A 16645-nucleotide genomic window follows, 5' to 3' on the forward strand; every position below is an offset into this window, starting at 1 on the left:
CCAATAGTTATGCAAATCCATTAATATACGATAAACTACTCATATTAATCCAATTTATAACAATTCCTAACCCCGATCGGAATGTTGACAAAAACGCCCTCGGGCCCACGTGCCCGGATTTCCAAAATTTTCGAAGAATAAGTTTACCCATAGCCTCACGAACTCAAATATACACTTTTCTCTAAATTCCATACCCAAAATCGTGGTCAAATCCCAAGAATATAAATTTCTAGGCCTTTCTACCAAAACCCCAAATTTCTACCAATTTACATGCTAAAATCTATACATAATCGATGTATTTAACTCAAGATGGATGAGATTAGCTTACCTTATTGTTGATGATGAAAAATCCCACTTGAAGCTCTCCAAAATCGCCCACACCAAATGAAAAATAGGGGCAAATGACCAAACCCCTGATTTTTTAAAAGAGCAACTGCCTCCAGCACTTTCCGCACCTGCGGTCCTATGACCGCTTCTGCGGTTCCGCAGGTGCGGGCCAACCTTCCGCTTCTGCAGTTACGCCAACCAGGCCTCCTTCCGCTTCTGCGCCTTGTCCACCTCAGGTGCGGTTCTGCTTCTGTGGCCCCACGACCACATCTGTGGTCTCTTCACTCCTGACCCCAAAACCGCATCTGTGCCGTCCTAGCCGCTTCTGCAGCTCCGCACCTGCGGCCAAACCCTCGCAGGTGCGGTCATACCAGATACCAGCAACTTCAGCCTTTTCCAAAATTCTATTTTCGATCCGTTAACCACCCGAAATCCACCTGAGGCCCCCGGGACCCCAACCAATCATACCAACCAGTCCCAAAACACATTACGAACTTGTTCGAGGCCTCAAATCATATGAAACAACGCAAAAATCAAGAATCGACCTCCAATCCAAACTTTATGAACTTTAGAATTTCAAACTTCTACTTTCGATGTTTAAACCTATCAAATCACGTCCGATTGACTTCAAATTTTGCGCACAAGTCATATTTGACATTAGGGACCTACTCCAACCTCCGAAATCGGATTCCGACCCCGATATCAAAAAGTCCACTTCCGGTCAAACTTCTCAAAAACCTTCAAATTTCTATCTTTAGCCAAATGACTCCTAAATGACCCACGGACCTCCGAATTCACTTCCGATCGCGCTCCCAACTCCAGAATCACCATACGGAGCTAGTCCTTGACTCGGTATCTCAAACGGACATCGATAACACTGCAATGCACTTCAACCCAAACTTATAAAATTTCTTCCAAAATGCTAACTTTCACAATATGCGCCAAAATGCTCCCGGATCATCCAAAACCCGACCCGGACATACGCCCAAGTCCGAAATCATCATGCAAACTTGCTGGAACCTTCGAATCCTTATTCCGAGGTCGTTTACTCAAAAATCCAATCTTAGCCAATTCTTTCAACTTAAAGCTTCCGAAAAGAGAATTCTCTTTCCAAATCAATTCCGAACCTCCCAAAATTTAATTTCTACCACGCGTACAGGTCATAATACCTGAATTGAAGTTGTTCATGGCCTCGAACTGCTGAACGGCGCGCTAGGGCTCAAAACGACCGGTCGGGTCGTTACAATTAGGATTGTTATGCCAATCCCACGTTTGGAAATCATGCAGTTGTGTACTTAAATTTCGGGATCTTTTATTTTTTTTTCATGTATGTGTATAAGGTATTAAGTATTGAGTATAAAAATAAAGTCCAAATTAAAACTTTTGGAATTGGCAGAAAGAAACGTGGGAGAAAGAAATACATTTATTTTTTAGTTGGGTGATTTAATTGACGGAAACTGCCAAGTTTAAAGATTTTTACCTTTTTTATAAATAAAAAAAAATGAAATAACTGCCATTATTAAAAAATATACCTTTTTGAAAATAAATTTGAAATTCCAAAATATTTGAAGATTTGTCCAAAAAACTTACACGTGTCAACTTAATGTTGTGACACTTGTCATCTCGAAGTGAGCAGAACCACAAAAAGCCACTTGTGGAAAAACAATAGAGTCTCACATAACCTTTGTGAGTTATATGCGGCATATGATAACAAAGGGGAATATAAGAAGCCGGTACTGCCCCGAAATGTAGTATTCCTTCGGTCCTAAATTAACAATCACCTTACCTCAAAAAATTGTCTAAAAAAAAATTAGAATTTAAGACAAAAATTATTATTCCCTCCGGTCCACTTTAAGTGATTTTTTGGTCTTTTCTTATGGTCCACAATATCTGATTTTTTCATATATTAAGAAAGAAATAACTTTTTCTTTTCAAATTTTCCCTTGGAGTAAAGAGCCTAGGAATACTTGTTGTATTTTCAATGAATAAATTAAGATTATTATGGTCAATTACATTGTTAATTAATGCTAAAAGGTGAATTCCTTAATATATGTGAAAACAGCCACAAAATCACTTAAAGTGGCCCTGAGGTAGTAATTTATTTTAAACTATACATTTAATATTAATCAATTCTTAAAAAGCATTTAATATGGATAACTCAGTAAATTACACCTTGTATTTTGTTATTTAGCGTGAAAAGAGCTAGAGCGATAATGTAATTCCATAAAAGTGAGAGGAGCTTATTTTAGGGTTTTGTGTTGTTTCAGTTCCCACACGGCCATGGCTAAGCTCAGCCGCATGTCTCAAACAGTTGAAGAACTCGTCAAAAAATCAACAATTCCTCATACTAATTATTCCGAGGATCCAACGTTACAATTGCCGGATCATCTTCTCCGTTCGATTTTTTCCTACCTTAAATGTCAAGACCTAATTCATGTCAGCCTTGTTTCCAAGAATTGGCATCGTAACACACCTTCATACTTTGCTTTAGACTTTGACGAATCCCTTTTCTTTGAAAATATTCCAAATAAATCCCTTCCCGACGTACAAAAATCACATAGCAACTTCTTGGACTGGATCCATTCTTCTCTTGAGACTTGTAAAATTCGGTTAAGTAAAGCTGAGAAACGGATCCTGCGTATTCAATTTAATCATTCTGAGAATATCTACGATTTGATGAGATTGATCGACGAAAATAATTTTCATGAGGTGTATTTCAGATTTGGGAATGGTTTGTACGACTCATTGCCGTGTATTTTTCAGTCAACATGTCTTACTATTCTTCATCTAACTCGTTGCGCCCTTGAGGAACAAATTTTCTATAGTGAAGAAAAATTTGACTCTTTGCAAGAGTTGAAATTGGATGGCGTAGAGTTATCTGGAGAAACTCTATCCAAGTTTATTAGTAAGTGTCCTTCTATTAGAGAATTGAGTTTAGTGAACTGCAACTTGCTATGGCGTATCGTATTACCTAAATTAGACAGTTTGAAGAAGCTTTGCGTGAAGTTAAATACTTATCATTATATTACCAATATACAAGTTATTGCACCAAGTTTACAAGTGTTCCATTTTGTTTACAGTAGTCTCAAGCAAGATGCAGTTAACATGGATATTCGTGCTTGTAGAATGTTGCGGGAATTTCACTTGGATTGTTTGAAATTTCCTATTGGTCTTGATCATGAAAAATTCTGTTCAGATTTTCCTCATCTTGAAACGTTGTTACTTGGTCCTTGTGAAACATGGAAGCCTGTCAAAATTTCGAGTCCATCCCTCAGAACTTTGATCTTGTTCTTCACACGGATGTTTGAATATTCAAGAACGGGTGTTGTTTCTGCTCCCAGTTTATGTTATTTCGAATATATAGGCACTACATTTAAACCATTTTTAGCTCCAAATGATACTCCAAAGTTCTTGAAGACAAGGATTATATTAGTATATAATATGGAGAAGATCAATAGAGCTTGGTTCCTCAAATTGAGAAGTCATCTTAAGAATTTTAGCAACAGAATTACATTGTCCTTGTGCATTCGTGAAGAGGTACATAACCAATTGAACACTCTCTTAATCTTCTAAATTATGATCAATTTTATTTTTCGTCATATACTATATAGTCTAACGAGTCATGTTATTGTTTTGCATTGAAAGAGGAAGACAAAGTTTTTTGTGGGAAAAGGTGGACATATATGGAGCAAACTAATTGGACGAGCACCAACACAGCCGCTACATTGTATCAGACACTTAGAGCTAGACATGAGGCTCGAATTATTTCCACATGAATATTTGATGAAATATATAATTGATAGCTTATTTTGGATGTCTCATCCAGAGACAATGACTCTATTGATACCTTATGGTTTTGAAGCACTGGCACATGTAATGTTCTCAAACATATGTATATATTTCTTGTTTTTATTTTCGTTTTTAAAAAAAAAAATAAATACAATATGCTTATTTGATTTGTATAGGGAGTCTGCAAGGAATTGGAAAGCAGAAGAGAAGGCAACTGTTGTGCTGAGGACAAATGCTGGCGCCATTTCCTAAAGGATTTCGAGGTTCATGAACAAGTTGATTATGTTAAGGACAAGTTGACACTCGTTTTCATATTTATTTGGCAATTCACTAGTTAGACCACTGCCTTTTCTTTTCTTCACTCATTTTTTGTGTTTATTGTTTTTAGTTTGTTGACTTTTTTGCAGATGGTCCTAGCTAGGGTTAAGGTAAATAAAATTAGGGAGAGTATTTATTTTTTTTCCCTTTTTAAGTAATGTGGTGTTTTATTTCCAACTCTCAGTTTACATGTTTAACCATACTATGGATTAGTTTTGAGCTTTTTTACTTAGCACTAATTTTGTCTTCAAATGGCTCTTAATAAACTTTATATTTCATCCCCTGGAAGAAAACAATCTGCCGAACGGTTTAAGTACATAGATATGTCTCTCTTTCTTTAAAAGGAAAAAGGATGAAATATTTGATCAGGAGAGTGGACTATATATTAGAGAAATTACAACAATATATGAAGATCGACTTCCACATGCGCACATTTGTTTTTTTGGATTAAAGTTATATATGTTGATAGTGTAAACTTTCAGTGAATATAGAACTCTATTATAATAATTGTCAGGTTCTATGATAATAGAGAATTCACAATGCTTCAAACTTGATTGATACCAAGCAGGGGCGGAAGGGGGTATAAGGCAAAATCTGTTTTTTACCTTTATATATTAAGTTTTAAACTCCCTTAACACAACTCAAAATTGTAGCTTAGTGGTCAAGGGGGTTCAAAACCTTCATAAGGTCATAGGTTCAATTCCCACTAGCTATTAAAAAAAAATTGAATCTCTTTCGTGGAGATCCTGCCTCCGCCACTGATACCAAGTACAAGGTTAAGGAAGGATATACACCAATCGAAGTGGTTAACGACATGAGCAAACCACTATGTTTTGGTGATTATTAATTTTCTATAGCTATCATTTACTAAATTACTTCTTATAGCTATGTTCTAATTTGTTATAGAATGTATTCGATGTATTTAAGTTAATGTATTCATGAATACAATAGGAAAAGTCGGCGGAAAAAGGGGAATTACAGCTAATGTATAGACTGTATTCATATGTATTCGCGAGTTGTATTCATGAATACAGTAACGGAATTTGCGGAAAAAAGGTCTTCAGCTGTTTAAAAACGGTACATGAATCAATTAATGCGATAGACTCCTAATATAACTCAACAAACACAATTATAACACACAAAATTATTATTTTGAGCTATAGAAAAGATTCTCAACCGAAAAATACCTCAAAAACAGAGCAGTCTTCAGAGATTTAATCCATGCTTTCTTTTTTTTAGTGGTATCTTTACTAAAATATTTTTTAGTGGTATCTTTACAAATAGATTTATATATTGAAATTATATAATTACATTAAATACAGTTAAATACATAAAAATACATTGAATACATGAAGAATAGCAGGTCATCTATAGTGCAAAAACATATGAATACATATTACCGATACATTTGAATACATATAACACATCCGAATACATAAATTATATTAATTTAAAAAATATATGAATACATTGTACAATACAATGACTACATACTGCTGCTAGACAAAACAATGAAACGAAGTGAAGCTTTGAAATTATATAATTACATTGAATACAGTTAAATACAGCTTTTCAAGTTTCCCAGTCCCAAAATCCGACGAGAAACAACATTTTTATTTGAAGATCTTAACCACCCAAAGACATGTATTTCATATCAGAGCGATTACAGAAACTAGTCTAAAAGAATCTCCATGGGCGGCATATAGATTTATGTTTACTGTGAAGGGTATAAGTAGGAAGCAAAAAATATGTGATGATTTGCTGCTCATGATTTGTTTCAGCTTATACAACTGCGTAGGCACCGAGCTTCTCTTGAAGTTTCTGTTCTACAACATCAATAAAGGGAGGAAGGGGTTAGGCGTGACACAACAAGGAAGGGGGGAGTGTCAGCCGGATCTGTCGTTGGCGCAACACAACCCTGACTTGCTAGGGTTTCTAAAAACAGGAGAGGAAAAAAACGGGGGGGAAACAAAGAAGAAAGAGGAAAGAGAAAGGAGGAGAGAGGGAAGAGAGAGGGAGAGAGAAGTTTTTTTGGAGAGAAAAAAAAAAGAAAGAAGGAGAGAGAGAGAAACAATATATAGCGTATTTAATGGTTAAAGGTAGGAAGTGGCCATAAATATATATTTTGCTATAAAAATTAAAAAGTTGCTATATGAGATAATTTTTTAAAAGGGTATTTATTTATAATAAATAAGGTATCAACCTTTGCTATAGGAGGTAAAATTTCCTTCAATTTTATATCTTCTTTCTTTCCTCCACCATCCGCTAATTGATTGTGAGAAAAAACTTGGAATAAGTGTTTGTCTTATAATCTAGTCTCTTAAAGGTAGGAGTAGAATTTATTTAATGGCATTGTCATACAATGATATTAAAGATTTAAAAATTGAATAAAGTTTTACAGAGTAAGTATATAAGTAAAATAAATATTTTAAATATATATGAAGTTAAGTGGTGTTTTCAGTTTTCCAAAAAAATAAGTCTCTAAAACTCACCAATTAATTCTCCATGGCGGTGCATACTGTTTAAAGTCGCGCTTCACTAACTCTCTCACACGCAGAAAGTACATATTTACACAGTGGAACAAGGAGCGGCTGAAGCAGCAGAGAAGCGGTTTCAAGATGCCATGACTGAGTTTTTAAACTTCCACTCGATATTACCTATTATTCTACTCAAAAAACTAAAATTGTCGATTTAGAATTGGCAAATTCCCTTAAAGAAAATACCAACTGTAGAAGCAGAAGGAGCGTACTAGAGAGTAAGGGAATCAGTTAGTTAGTTAGTGTACATATACTACAATCAGTTATTAGGAGTATTGTAGGGACCACTAATCTGTTAGGGAGTTGATAATTAAGTGTACATGTATAAATACTTTGTACCGTTACATTGAAGAATATAGAAGATGTGAGAATACACGGGAGAAAAATCTATTATTGATTAATATTGACAATGATACAATGAGCCATATATATACATGTCCTACTCCTAATACATATGGGATTAGGATTATTTACTACTATTTAACTATCAAACTAACACTCCCCCTCAAGCTGGTGCATATAAATCATATGTACCGAGCTTGTTACATATAACTATACGACGACCAGTGAGGGACTTGGTGAAAATATCAGCAAGCTGATCATTCGACTTCACAAATTTTGTAGCAATATCTCCCGAGAGTATCTTTTCTCTAACAAAATGACAGTAAGTCTCGATGTGTTTAGTTCTCTCATGGAACACTGGATTTGACACAATATGAAGAGCAGCTTGATTATCACACACAAGTCCCATCTGACTAATCTCACCAAATTTCAACTCCTTGAGCAACTGTTTGATCCAAATTAGCTCGCATATCGCCATAGCCATTGCTCGTTATTCTACTTCTGCACTAGACCGAGCAACCACATTCTGTTTCTTGCTCTTCCAAGACACCAAATTTCCTCCTACTAAGACACAATATCCAGATGTAGAACATCTATCAGAAGGTGATCATGCCCAATCAGCATCTGAGTATCCAACGATCTGCTCATGGCCTCGATCCTCAAACAATAAGCCTTTTCTTGGAGCTGATTTTATGTACCGAAGAATGCGGACAACTGCATCCCAATGACTATCACAGGGAGAATCCATAAACTGACTCACAACACTCACAGGAAAGGAAATATCAGGTCTAGTCACTGTGAGGTAATTTAATTTACCAACCAACCGTCTATATCTTGCAGGATCGCTAAGAGGATCCCTTGTCCTGGCAGAAGTTTAGAATTCGGATCCATCAGAGTGTCAACAGGTCTACAACCTGTCATTCCTGTCTCCTCAAGAATATCTAAGGCATACTTCCACTGTGAGATCACAATACCTGAGCTAGACTGAGCGACCTCAATACCTAGAAAATACTTTAATCTGCCCAGATCCTTAGTCTGAAAGTGCTGAAAGAGATGTTGCTTCAACTTACTAATACCATCCTGATCATTGCCGGTAATAACAATATCGTCAACATAAACGACCGGATAAATACAGAGATTTGAAGCAGAATGTCGATAAAATACAGAGTGATCAGCTTCACTACGAGTCATGCCAAACTCCTGAATAATTATGCTGAACTTACCAAACCAGGCTCGAGGAGACTGCTTTAGACCATAAAGGGACCGACGCAACCGACATACAAGGCCACTAGACTCCCCCTGAGCAACAAAACCAGGTGGTTGCTCCATATAAACCTCATCCTCAAGGTCACCGTGAAGAAAAGCATTCTTAGTCCAACTGATAGAGAGGCCAATGACGAACAACAGCCATGGATAGAAGAAGGCGGACGGATGCAATTTTGGCCACGAGAGAGAAAGTATCACTGTAATCGAGTCCAAATATCTGAGTATATCCTTTGGCAACAAGACGAGCCTTAAGTCGATCAACCTGGCCATCTGGACCAACTTTGACTGCATACACCCAACGACAACCAACAGCCGATTTACCCGAAGGAAGAGAAACAAGCTCCCAAGTACCACTCGTATGTAAAGCAGACATCTCGTCAATCATAGCATGTCGCCATCTGGGATGAGACAGTGCCTCACCTCTAGACTTAGGGATGGAAACAGAGGACAAAGATGACACAAATGCACAATGGGATGGTGAGAGACGATGGTAACTTAAACCGACATAATGAGGATTAGGATTAAGTGTGGACCGTATACCTTTTTGTAGTGCAATCGGTTGATTAAGAGGAGACAAGTCCGCAGTATTAGCAGGGTCAGGTGCAGGACGTGAATCAGCTGGTCCTGATGCTGGGTGCGGACGACGATGATAAGTCGGGAGTGGTGGAGCTGTAGAAGGTTGAACTGGACTAGGTGGTGGCACTGGAGCTATAGTTGGTGGAACTGGACTAGGTGGTGGCACTGGAGCTATAGTTGGTGGAACTGGACTAGGCGGTGGCACTGGACTCGATGGTGGCACTGGAGCTGCAACTGGAACCATAGGTGGTGGAGCTATGGAGGAAGATGATGGGAGATAGGGACTCAATCTCCAAAAGAAGGAACTGGTAGCACCTCAGAAATATCTAAGTGATTAACTGGACATGTGAAGTATGATTGGGTTTCAAAGAAGGTAACATCAGCAGACATAAGAAATCGCTGATGGTCAGGAGAATAACATCGATATCCCTTTTGCGTTCTCGAGTAACCCAGAAATATGCACTTAAGAGCACGAGGAGCTAACTTATCTTTTCCTGGAGTAAGGTCATGAACAAAACACGTACTCCTAAAGACACGAGGTGGAAGAGAGAACAAAGGTAAGTAGGGAAACAGGACAGAGAATGGAACTTGATTTTGGAAAGCTGAAGATGGCATACGATTAATAAGATAACAAGATGTAAGAACTACATCCCCCCCAAAAATGCAGCGGAACATGAGATTGTATGGGTAGGGTACGAGCAGTTTCAATAAGATGTCTATTCTTTCTTTCAGCTACCCCATTTTGTTAGTATGTGTACGCACAAGATATTTGATGAATAATCCCATGGGAGTTCATAAACTGCCGAAATGGGAAGCAAAATACTCTAGGGCATTATCACTATAAAATGTGCGGATAGAAACCCCAAATTAATTTTGAATTTCAGCGTGGAAGGTTTGGAAAATAGAAAAAAACTCAGATCGATTTTTCATCAAAAATATCCAAGTGCACCTGGAATAATCATCAATGAAACTAACAAAGTAGCGGAATCCCAAGGTGGAACTGACCCGACTAGGACCCCAAACATCTGAATGGACTAAAGTAAAAGGTGACTCTGCTCGATTATCAAGACGCTGCGAGAAATGGGAGCGGGTATGCTTACCAAGCTGACATGACTCACACTCTAGAGTGGACAAGTGAGATAAGCCGGGTACCATTTTTTGAAGTTTTGAGAAACTGGGATGTCCTAACCGTTTATGTAATAAATCTGGTGAATCAGTAACGGGACAAGTTATTGGAGGAAGACAAGATGCGAGTCCATGTGATTTTGCAAGGATAAGGTAATAAAGTCCATTTGATTCACGTCCGGTACCAATGATCCGCCCTGTACTGCGTTCCTGTATAAAAAGTAGGTCATCAAGAAATAAAACAGCAGATTCAAGTGATTAGGCTAAGCAACTAACGGCTATGAGATTAAAAGGACTACCAGGAACATAAAGAACTGAGTCTAAAGGTAAGGAAGGAAGTTGACTTGCTTGACCTATTTTAGTTGCCATGGCTTGAGACCCATTGACCATTGTGACTATTGGAAGAGATTGAGAATATGAAATACTAGTGAAAAGAGATTTGTTACCAGAAATATGATCAGATGCACCTGAATCAATGACCCAAGACTCAGAGGTTGAAGGTTGGGAGACACAAGTCACGCTACTATCTGTTGGAACAACGGAGGCTAATCCTGAAGATGTCTGTTTACGTGATTTGTACTGAAGGAACTCAATATAGTCTGGTAGAGAAACCATCCAACTCTTTGTAGTATTCCATTTTTCTACAACCAATTTCTCAAATTCTTGATTACAACTTGTGTGGTTAACCTTGGAATGCCAAATCAGAACACCTTTTTTTTTGGGAAACACTGTTCACTCGCCGAAAATAAAAAAAGGTTGCCGGAATTTGATGAAACTTGAATAGAACGACTCGGAATAATGTCCTGAGAAGGATTGTCCAAAAAGAGTGTCGTCAGAAACTGACCGGAAGGAGGTCCACGTGCCGGTGCGTGACGGCGCGTGGATGGGTTTTTTCCGGTGGGGGTTTTTTTGGGGTCTGGTCGCCCGGAGATGGAGAATACTGTGGTGGTGTTGGTTTATGCAAAACACCGGTAAAAAGTGGTTTTGATGGAAACAGCTACTCAGGTCACCGGAAAATTGTACGGTGACGACTGATTTCTTCCCGGATGTCGTTGGAATGACGCACAAGGATATTTATCTCACCAATGCTCTGATACCATGTAAGAATACACGAGAGAAAAATCTATTATTGATTAATGTTGACAATGATACAATGAGCCCTATATATATATATATAGGATTAGGGTTATTTACTACTATTTAACTATCAAACTAACAAAAGATATTTCTCTCATTTTCTTCTTCTTCAATTCATTCTCTCTCTACACATGTTTCTCCTATTTCTAGGGTTCTTCGGCTCAAGGATTCTCTGAAATCTAACATGGTATCAGAGCTTTGAGCTATGAATTGAAGCTCACAAATCGATCCGGATCTGTAATCATCTCCTCAATTCTCTTCCTTACTCAATTCTCTTCTTCGCATCTCAATTCTGAAGCTCTAAGTGTCAACAATGGCGGTTGAGAATTTTGAGCAGGAAACATCTACAACTATAACTGAAACCTCTCAAACCTCATCGGAGGATGAATTTGAAGAAGGAATTTCAGTTCCAGTCACTCATCCTCTGTATTTGGAACCTACGGATACAAGTGGAATATCTCTGATTTCCTTTCAATTAACAAGCACAGACAATTTCTCACTATGGTATCGATATATGAAAATTGCTCTTTTAGGTCGAAATAAGCTCGGAATGGTTGGGGGAAGGTGGAAGAAGGAAAATTTTTGAGAAAAATACTGGTATCAGTGGGAAAGATGCAATGCTACTGTCTTGTCATGGCTGATGAATGCTGTAGAACCGACTTTGATCAGTGGAATTGCATATGCAACCAATGCTGACACTGTGTGGATGGACTTGCAAGAGCGTTTTGACAAAGTGAATGACACTAGATGCTACAACCTACACAAGGAAATTGCAACCCTAACTCAAGGAATCTCCTCTATATCTGTGTACTATTCAAAACTCAAACACATATGGAATGAAATTGAAGATCTAGTTCCACATCGTGTTTTGTGACTGCCCTAAAACTAAGAAATTCATTGAACATCTTCAAAAACAAAATCTGTATCAGTTCCTTATGGTCTTAAATGACTCATACTCACAAGCTCGTAGTCAAATCCTTATGATAAAACCTGTTCCTTCTGTAAATCAAGTTTATGCCATGTTAATGAGGGAGGAGAGTCAGAGAAATGTAAGAGGATCAGCAGGAATCTTAGGGTCTTCACCTAATGCCATTGGTGGACACTATGAATCTACAGCACTCTGCAGTTCTAAGCCTGGTAATAGACCAAAATACAGAAAGAACTTTAATCTAGTGTGAGTTCTTTAAACTAAAGGGTCATAGCAAGGAGAATTGCTATAAAATAGTTGGTTATCCAGCAGACTACAAGTTTAAGAAGAAAGGGGGAGCTGGTGCTTATAATGTAGTAGCAGAGTATGGATCAACTTCTGGTAGTTACAATTCACTACCTGAGCTAAGCTCGTACACACAGTCCTGTGGACAGCCAAACTCTGGTTCACAGATGACTACTATGCAGCCAAGATCTATTCAACCTTTGCAAAACAATAATCACTCTGCAAGTATGGAACAACAACCACAACATGGAGGAGGTAGTGCATTTCTCTTCACCAAGGAACAATATGATCAAATCATGCAAAATCTGAACAGCAACACTGTCAGCTCTCCTTCAGCAAGAAACAACAGTCCTTCACCTACTTCCCAAGCTAATGTAGTAGGTACTAGTATTGCTTTACTAGCTTCCACTAGTCCACAAGAGTGGATCATTGACACATGGGCAATAAACCACATGGTGTCCAATGTCAATCTATTAAATAAAGCCTCTATAGTTGAACCCTCTGTCTTTAGAAAAGTTCTCTTTCCAAATGGAGATGTCCCTCAAGTAACTCAGGTTGGAGATAGTCATATATCAAACAACAACACTCTAAAAGAAGTATTCTATGTACCACATTTCAAGTATAATCTGTTACCAGTGTCAAAAATGACAACGGACTTAAGGTGCTTTGCCTCTTTCTATCCTGATTTTTGTGTGTTCCAGGATCTCTTCAATAGCAGGGTGAAGGAGATTGGTAGAGAAACAGTTGGTCTATACTTCCTACAACAACATGGATATAAGAGACTGAGTGTTGTGTCCCTGGCAGCTGTTAGCTCAAAGTCTGACCTCTCAATCAGTCCCAATGATATAGTCTTATGGCACAGGAGACTTGGCCTTGTGTCTATTATTGTTCTGAAGAAACTATTTCCTGTCAAACTAGCTAGTATTACTAATGCCATATTGTTGTGTGTGTCCTTGTGCTAAACTAACCAGGACACCATTTCCTATCAGTAGCATGAAGAGTACTAATGCATTTGATCTCATTCATGTAGATGTTTGGGGACCTTATAAAACTACAACCTTTGATGGTTATAGATAGTTTCTCATAGTGGTTGATGACTTCACTAGAATGACTTGGGTTTTCTTACTGAAACTGAAATCTGATGTGTGTGTTGTATTACCACAGTTCATTGCCTTTGTTCATACACAGTTCAATAAAACAGTAAAAATGGTGAGATCTGACAATGGTACTGAATTTCTAAATTCAGTATGTAAAATTGTGTTCAATAACCTTGAAATCCTTTATCAAACCACCTGTGCCTACACTCCTCAGCAGAATGGGTTAGTTGAGAGGAAGCATAGACATCTCCTAGAAATCACCAGAGCTCTGAGGTTTCAAGCTAACATTCCAATCAAGTTCTGGGGTCATTGTGTTATTACTGCAGCATACTTGATCAACAGACTGCCATCATCAGTATTGAAGGGGTGTTCACCTTATGAGCTGTTGTACAATAGGAAGCCTCAGCTAGGACACCTTAGAACTCTGGGCTACTTGTGTTTTGCAAAGCAAGTACAGGAGACAGATAAGCTCATGCCTAGGGCCATGCCTGCTGTGCTCATAGGATTCTCAAACACTCAAAAAGGTTATATTCTCTTAGATATTGCTACACAACACTTCTTTGTAAATAGAGATGTTATTTTCAGAGAAAATGTATTTCCATTCAAGGACTCTCTATCTGTATTTCCTCCTATATTCAAGCCACTTCCTTCACCTCCTAGCTGTGAAGAAGTTCCCACAGATATCTGTCTCTCTCCACACATCAATTCATCTACTTCATCATTTGGTGATCACTTGTCCCCTACCTTATCAGAAGGTAGGCATAGCTCTTTGTCTATTGCTCCTGAGCCCTGTCCTACACTGAGGAGATCTCTCAGAACTAAACATCCCCCACTATGGCTCAAGGACTTTGTCACTCAGCGTTCTAACACTACTACTCCATATTCCATGGCTAACTATGTCTCGTATGACAGACTTTCTCCCTCTTACCAGCCTTATATTTTAGCCTTCTCCACTGTTATGGAGCCCTCCTCTTATGAAGAGGCTGTTAAATACCCAAGGTGGGTGGAGGCTATGAAATCAGAAATAGCAGCCTTGGAGGCTAATCACACTTGGGAAGTTGTCTCACTTCCTCCAGGCAAGGTGCCTATTGGTTGAAAGTGGATATTTAAAGTGAAATACAAAGCTACAGGGGAGGTTGAAAGATTTAAAGCCAGGCTGGTGGCCAAAGGTTTAGTCAGCAGGAAGGGATTGATTATCAAGAAACTTTCAGTCTAGTTGTTAGGATGGTTACTGTTAGAACCATCCTTTCTGTTGCAGCTTCAGAACATTGGCATATCCATCAAATGGATGTGTACAATGCTTTCCTATAGGGTGATTTGCCCGGTGAAATCTATATGACTCCTCCTCAGGGTTTTCAGAGTCAGGGGGAGAGTAGGCCAGCTTGCAGCTTTCCTGTATAGTCTCAAACAAGCACCCAGGTAGTGGAATGCAAAGTTATCAGAGGCATTGATTAGTTTTGGCTTCATACAAAGTCAACATAATCACTCTTTGTTTGTACAAGGGACTAGGAGCTGCATTGTGGTTATACTAGTCAATGTGGATGATATGCTCTTCACAGGACCTGATTTGAGGCTAGTAGAAAAGACCAAAGCAACACTACAGAAGACCTTTAAGATGAAGGACCTAGGGGAGTTAAAATACTTTCTTGGGATAGAGTTTGCAAGATCATCACAGGGTATTCTAATGCCTCAAAGAAAGTATGCATTAGAACTTGTTTCTGAACTTGGCTTAGGTACTACAAAGCCTGCTACTACACCCCTTGAAGTAAATATGAAACTCACCACGTAGGAGTATAATGAACACACAATCACAATCAACAACTTGGATGATGCATTATTACCATATGTTACTAGCTATCAAAGGCTACTGGGAAAACTTCTATATCTGACAGTAACAAGACCAGACATTGCATTTAGTGTTTAAACTCTCAGCCAGTTCATGCAAAAACCTAAGAAATCTCATATGGAGGCAGCACTCAGAGTGATCAAGTATGTTAAGAATCACCCTAGGCAAGGTGTGCTTCTGTCTAGTCAAAAGAGAGGTGTAATCTCAGCCTTCTGCGATGCTGATTAGGCAGCATGTCCCTTGACTAGGAAGTCTGTCTGGTTTCTTCATAAAGTATGGGAATTCACTGATATCATGGAAGTCAAAGAAGCAAGCACTATTTCAAGAAACTATGCAGAATCAGAGTACAGAAGTATTCCAATAACAATAGTTGAACTAGTTTGGATATTTGGATTACTCAAGGATATTAGAGTGGTGTTTGAATTGCCAGCTACCATCTACACTGACAGTAAAGCAGCCATACCAATAGCTGCCAACCCTGTCTTTCATGAAAAGACCAAACACATAGAAATTGATTGTCATTTTATAAGACAAAAAATTCAGTAGGGGCTAATCAAGACAGGATATGTGGGAACCAAAGAACAGTTGGCAGATGTGCTAACTAAAGGACTGTCTAGAGCTCAACATGAGTACTTAGTGTCCAAGCTAGGTTAACTTGATATTTTCGTACCACCTAGCTTGAGGTGGAGTGTAGAAGCAGAAGGAGTAACGTAATAGAGAGTAAGGGAATCAGTTAGTTAGTAAGTTAATGTACAGATACTACAATCAGTTATTAGGAATATTGTAGAGACCACTAATCTATTAGGGAGTTGATAATTAAGTGTACATGTATAAATACTTTGTACTGTTACATTGAAGAATATAGAAGATGTTTAAATCATTTTCTTCTTCCTCAATTCATTCTCTCTCTGCAAACGCTTCTTCCATTTCTAGGGTTCTTCAGCTCAAGGATTCTCTGAAATCTAACAACAACATATTTGTGTTGGTTCAAGTAAGGTTCTGATTTATGTTTCGTTATTTACTTTCAAGTACTTTAGTCAGAGGCGGATCTAGAATTTTAGTGGGGGGGGGG

General features: G+C 38.3%; 1 protein-coding gene across 1 annotated transcript; it reads left to right on the forward strand.

Moving 5' to 3' along the window:
* Window positions 1–11730: 11730 nt before the first annotated feature.
* LOC109216049 lies at window positions 11731–14823 on the forward strand. Its single transcript, XM_019380179.1, has 6 exons — window positions 11731–11981; window positions 12087–12150; window positions 12347–12554; window positions 12658–13184; window positions 13332–13538; window positions 13795–14823. The coding sequence occupies exons 1-6, from the start codon at window positions 11731–11733 to the stop codon at window positions 14821–14823; spliced, it is 2286 nt and encodes a 761-aa protein (XP_019235724.1).
* The last annotated feature ends 1822 nt before the right edge of the window (window positions 14824–16645 follow it).

Source organism: Nicotiana attenuata, unplaced genomic scaffold (genome assembly GCF_001879085.1).
Source record: "Nicotiana attenuata strain UT unplaced genomic scaffold, NIATTr2, whole genome shotgun sequence".
NCBI classification, from domain to species: Eukaryota; Viridiplantae; Streptophyta; class Magnoliopsida; order Solanales; family Solanaceae; genus Nicotiana; species Nicotiana attenuata.

Coding starts and splice junctions, on each gene's coding strand:
- LOC109216049 (XM_019380179.1), top strand. CDS start 11,731: ATGGCGGTTGAGAATTTTGAGCAGGAAACATCTACAACTATAACTGAA. Junction 11,982..12,086: donor CTCGGAATGGTTGGGGGAAG/GTGGAAGAAGGA, acceptor GACTTTGATCAG/TGGAATTGCATATGCAACCA. Junction 13,185..13,331: donor ATGTCCCTCAAGTAACTCAG/GTTGGAGATAGT, acceptor TGTGTGTTCCAG/GATCTCTTCAATAGCAGGGT.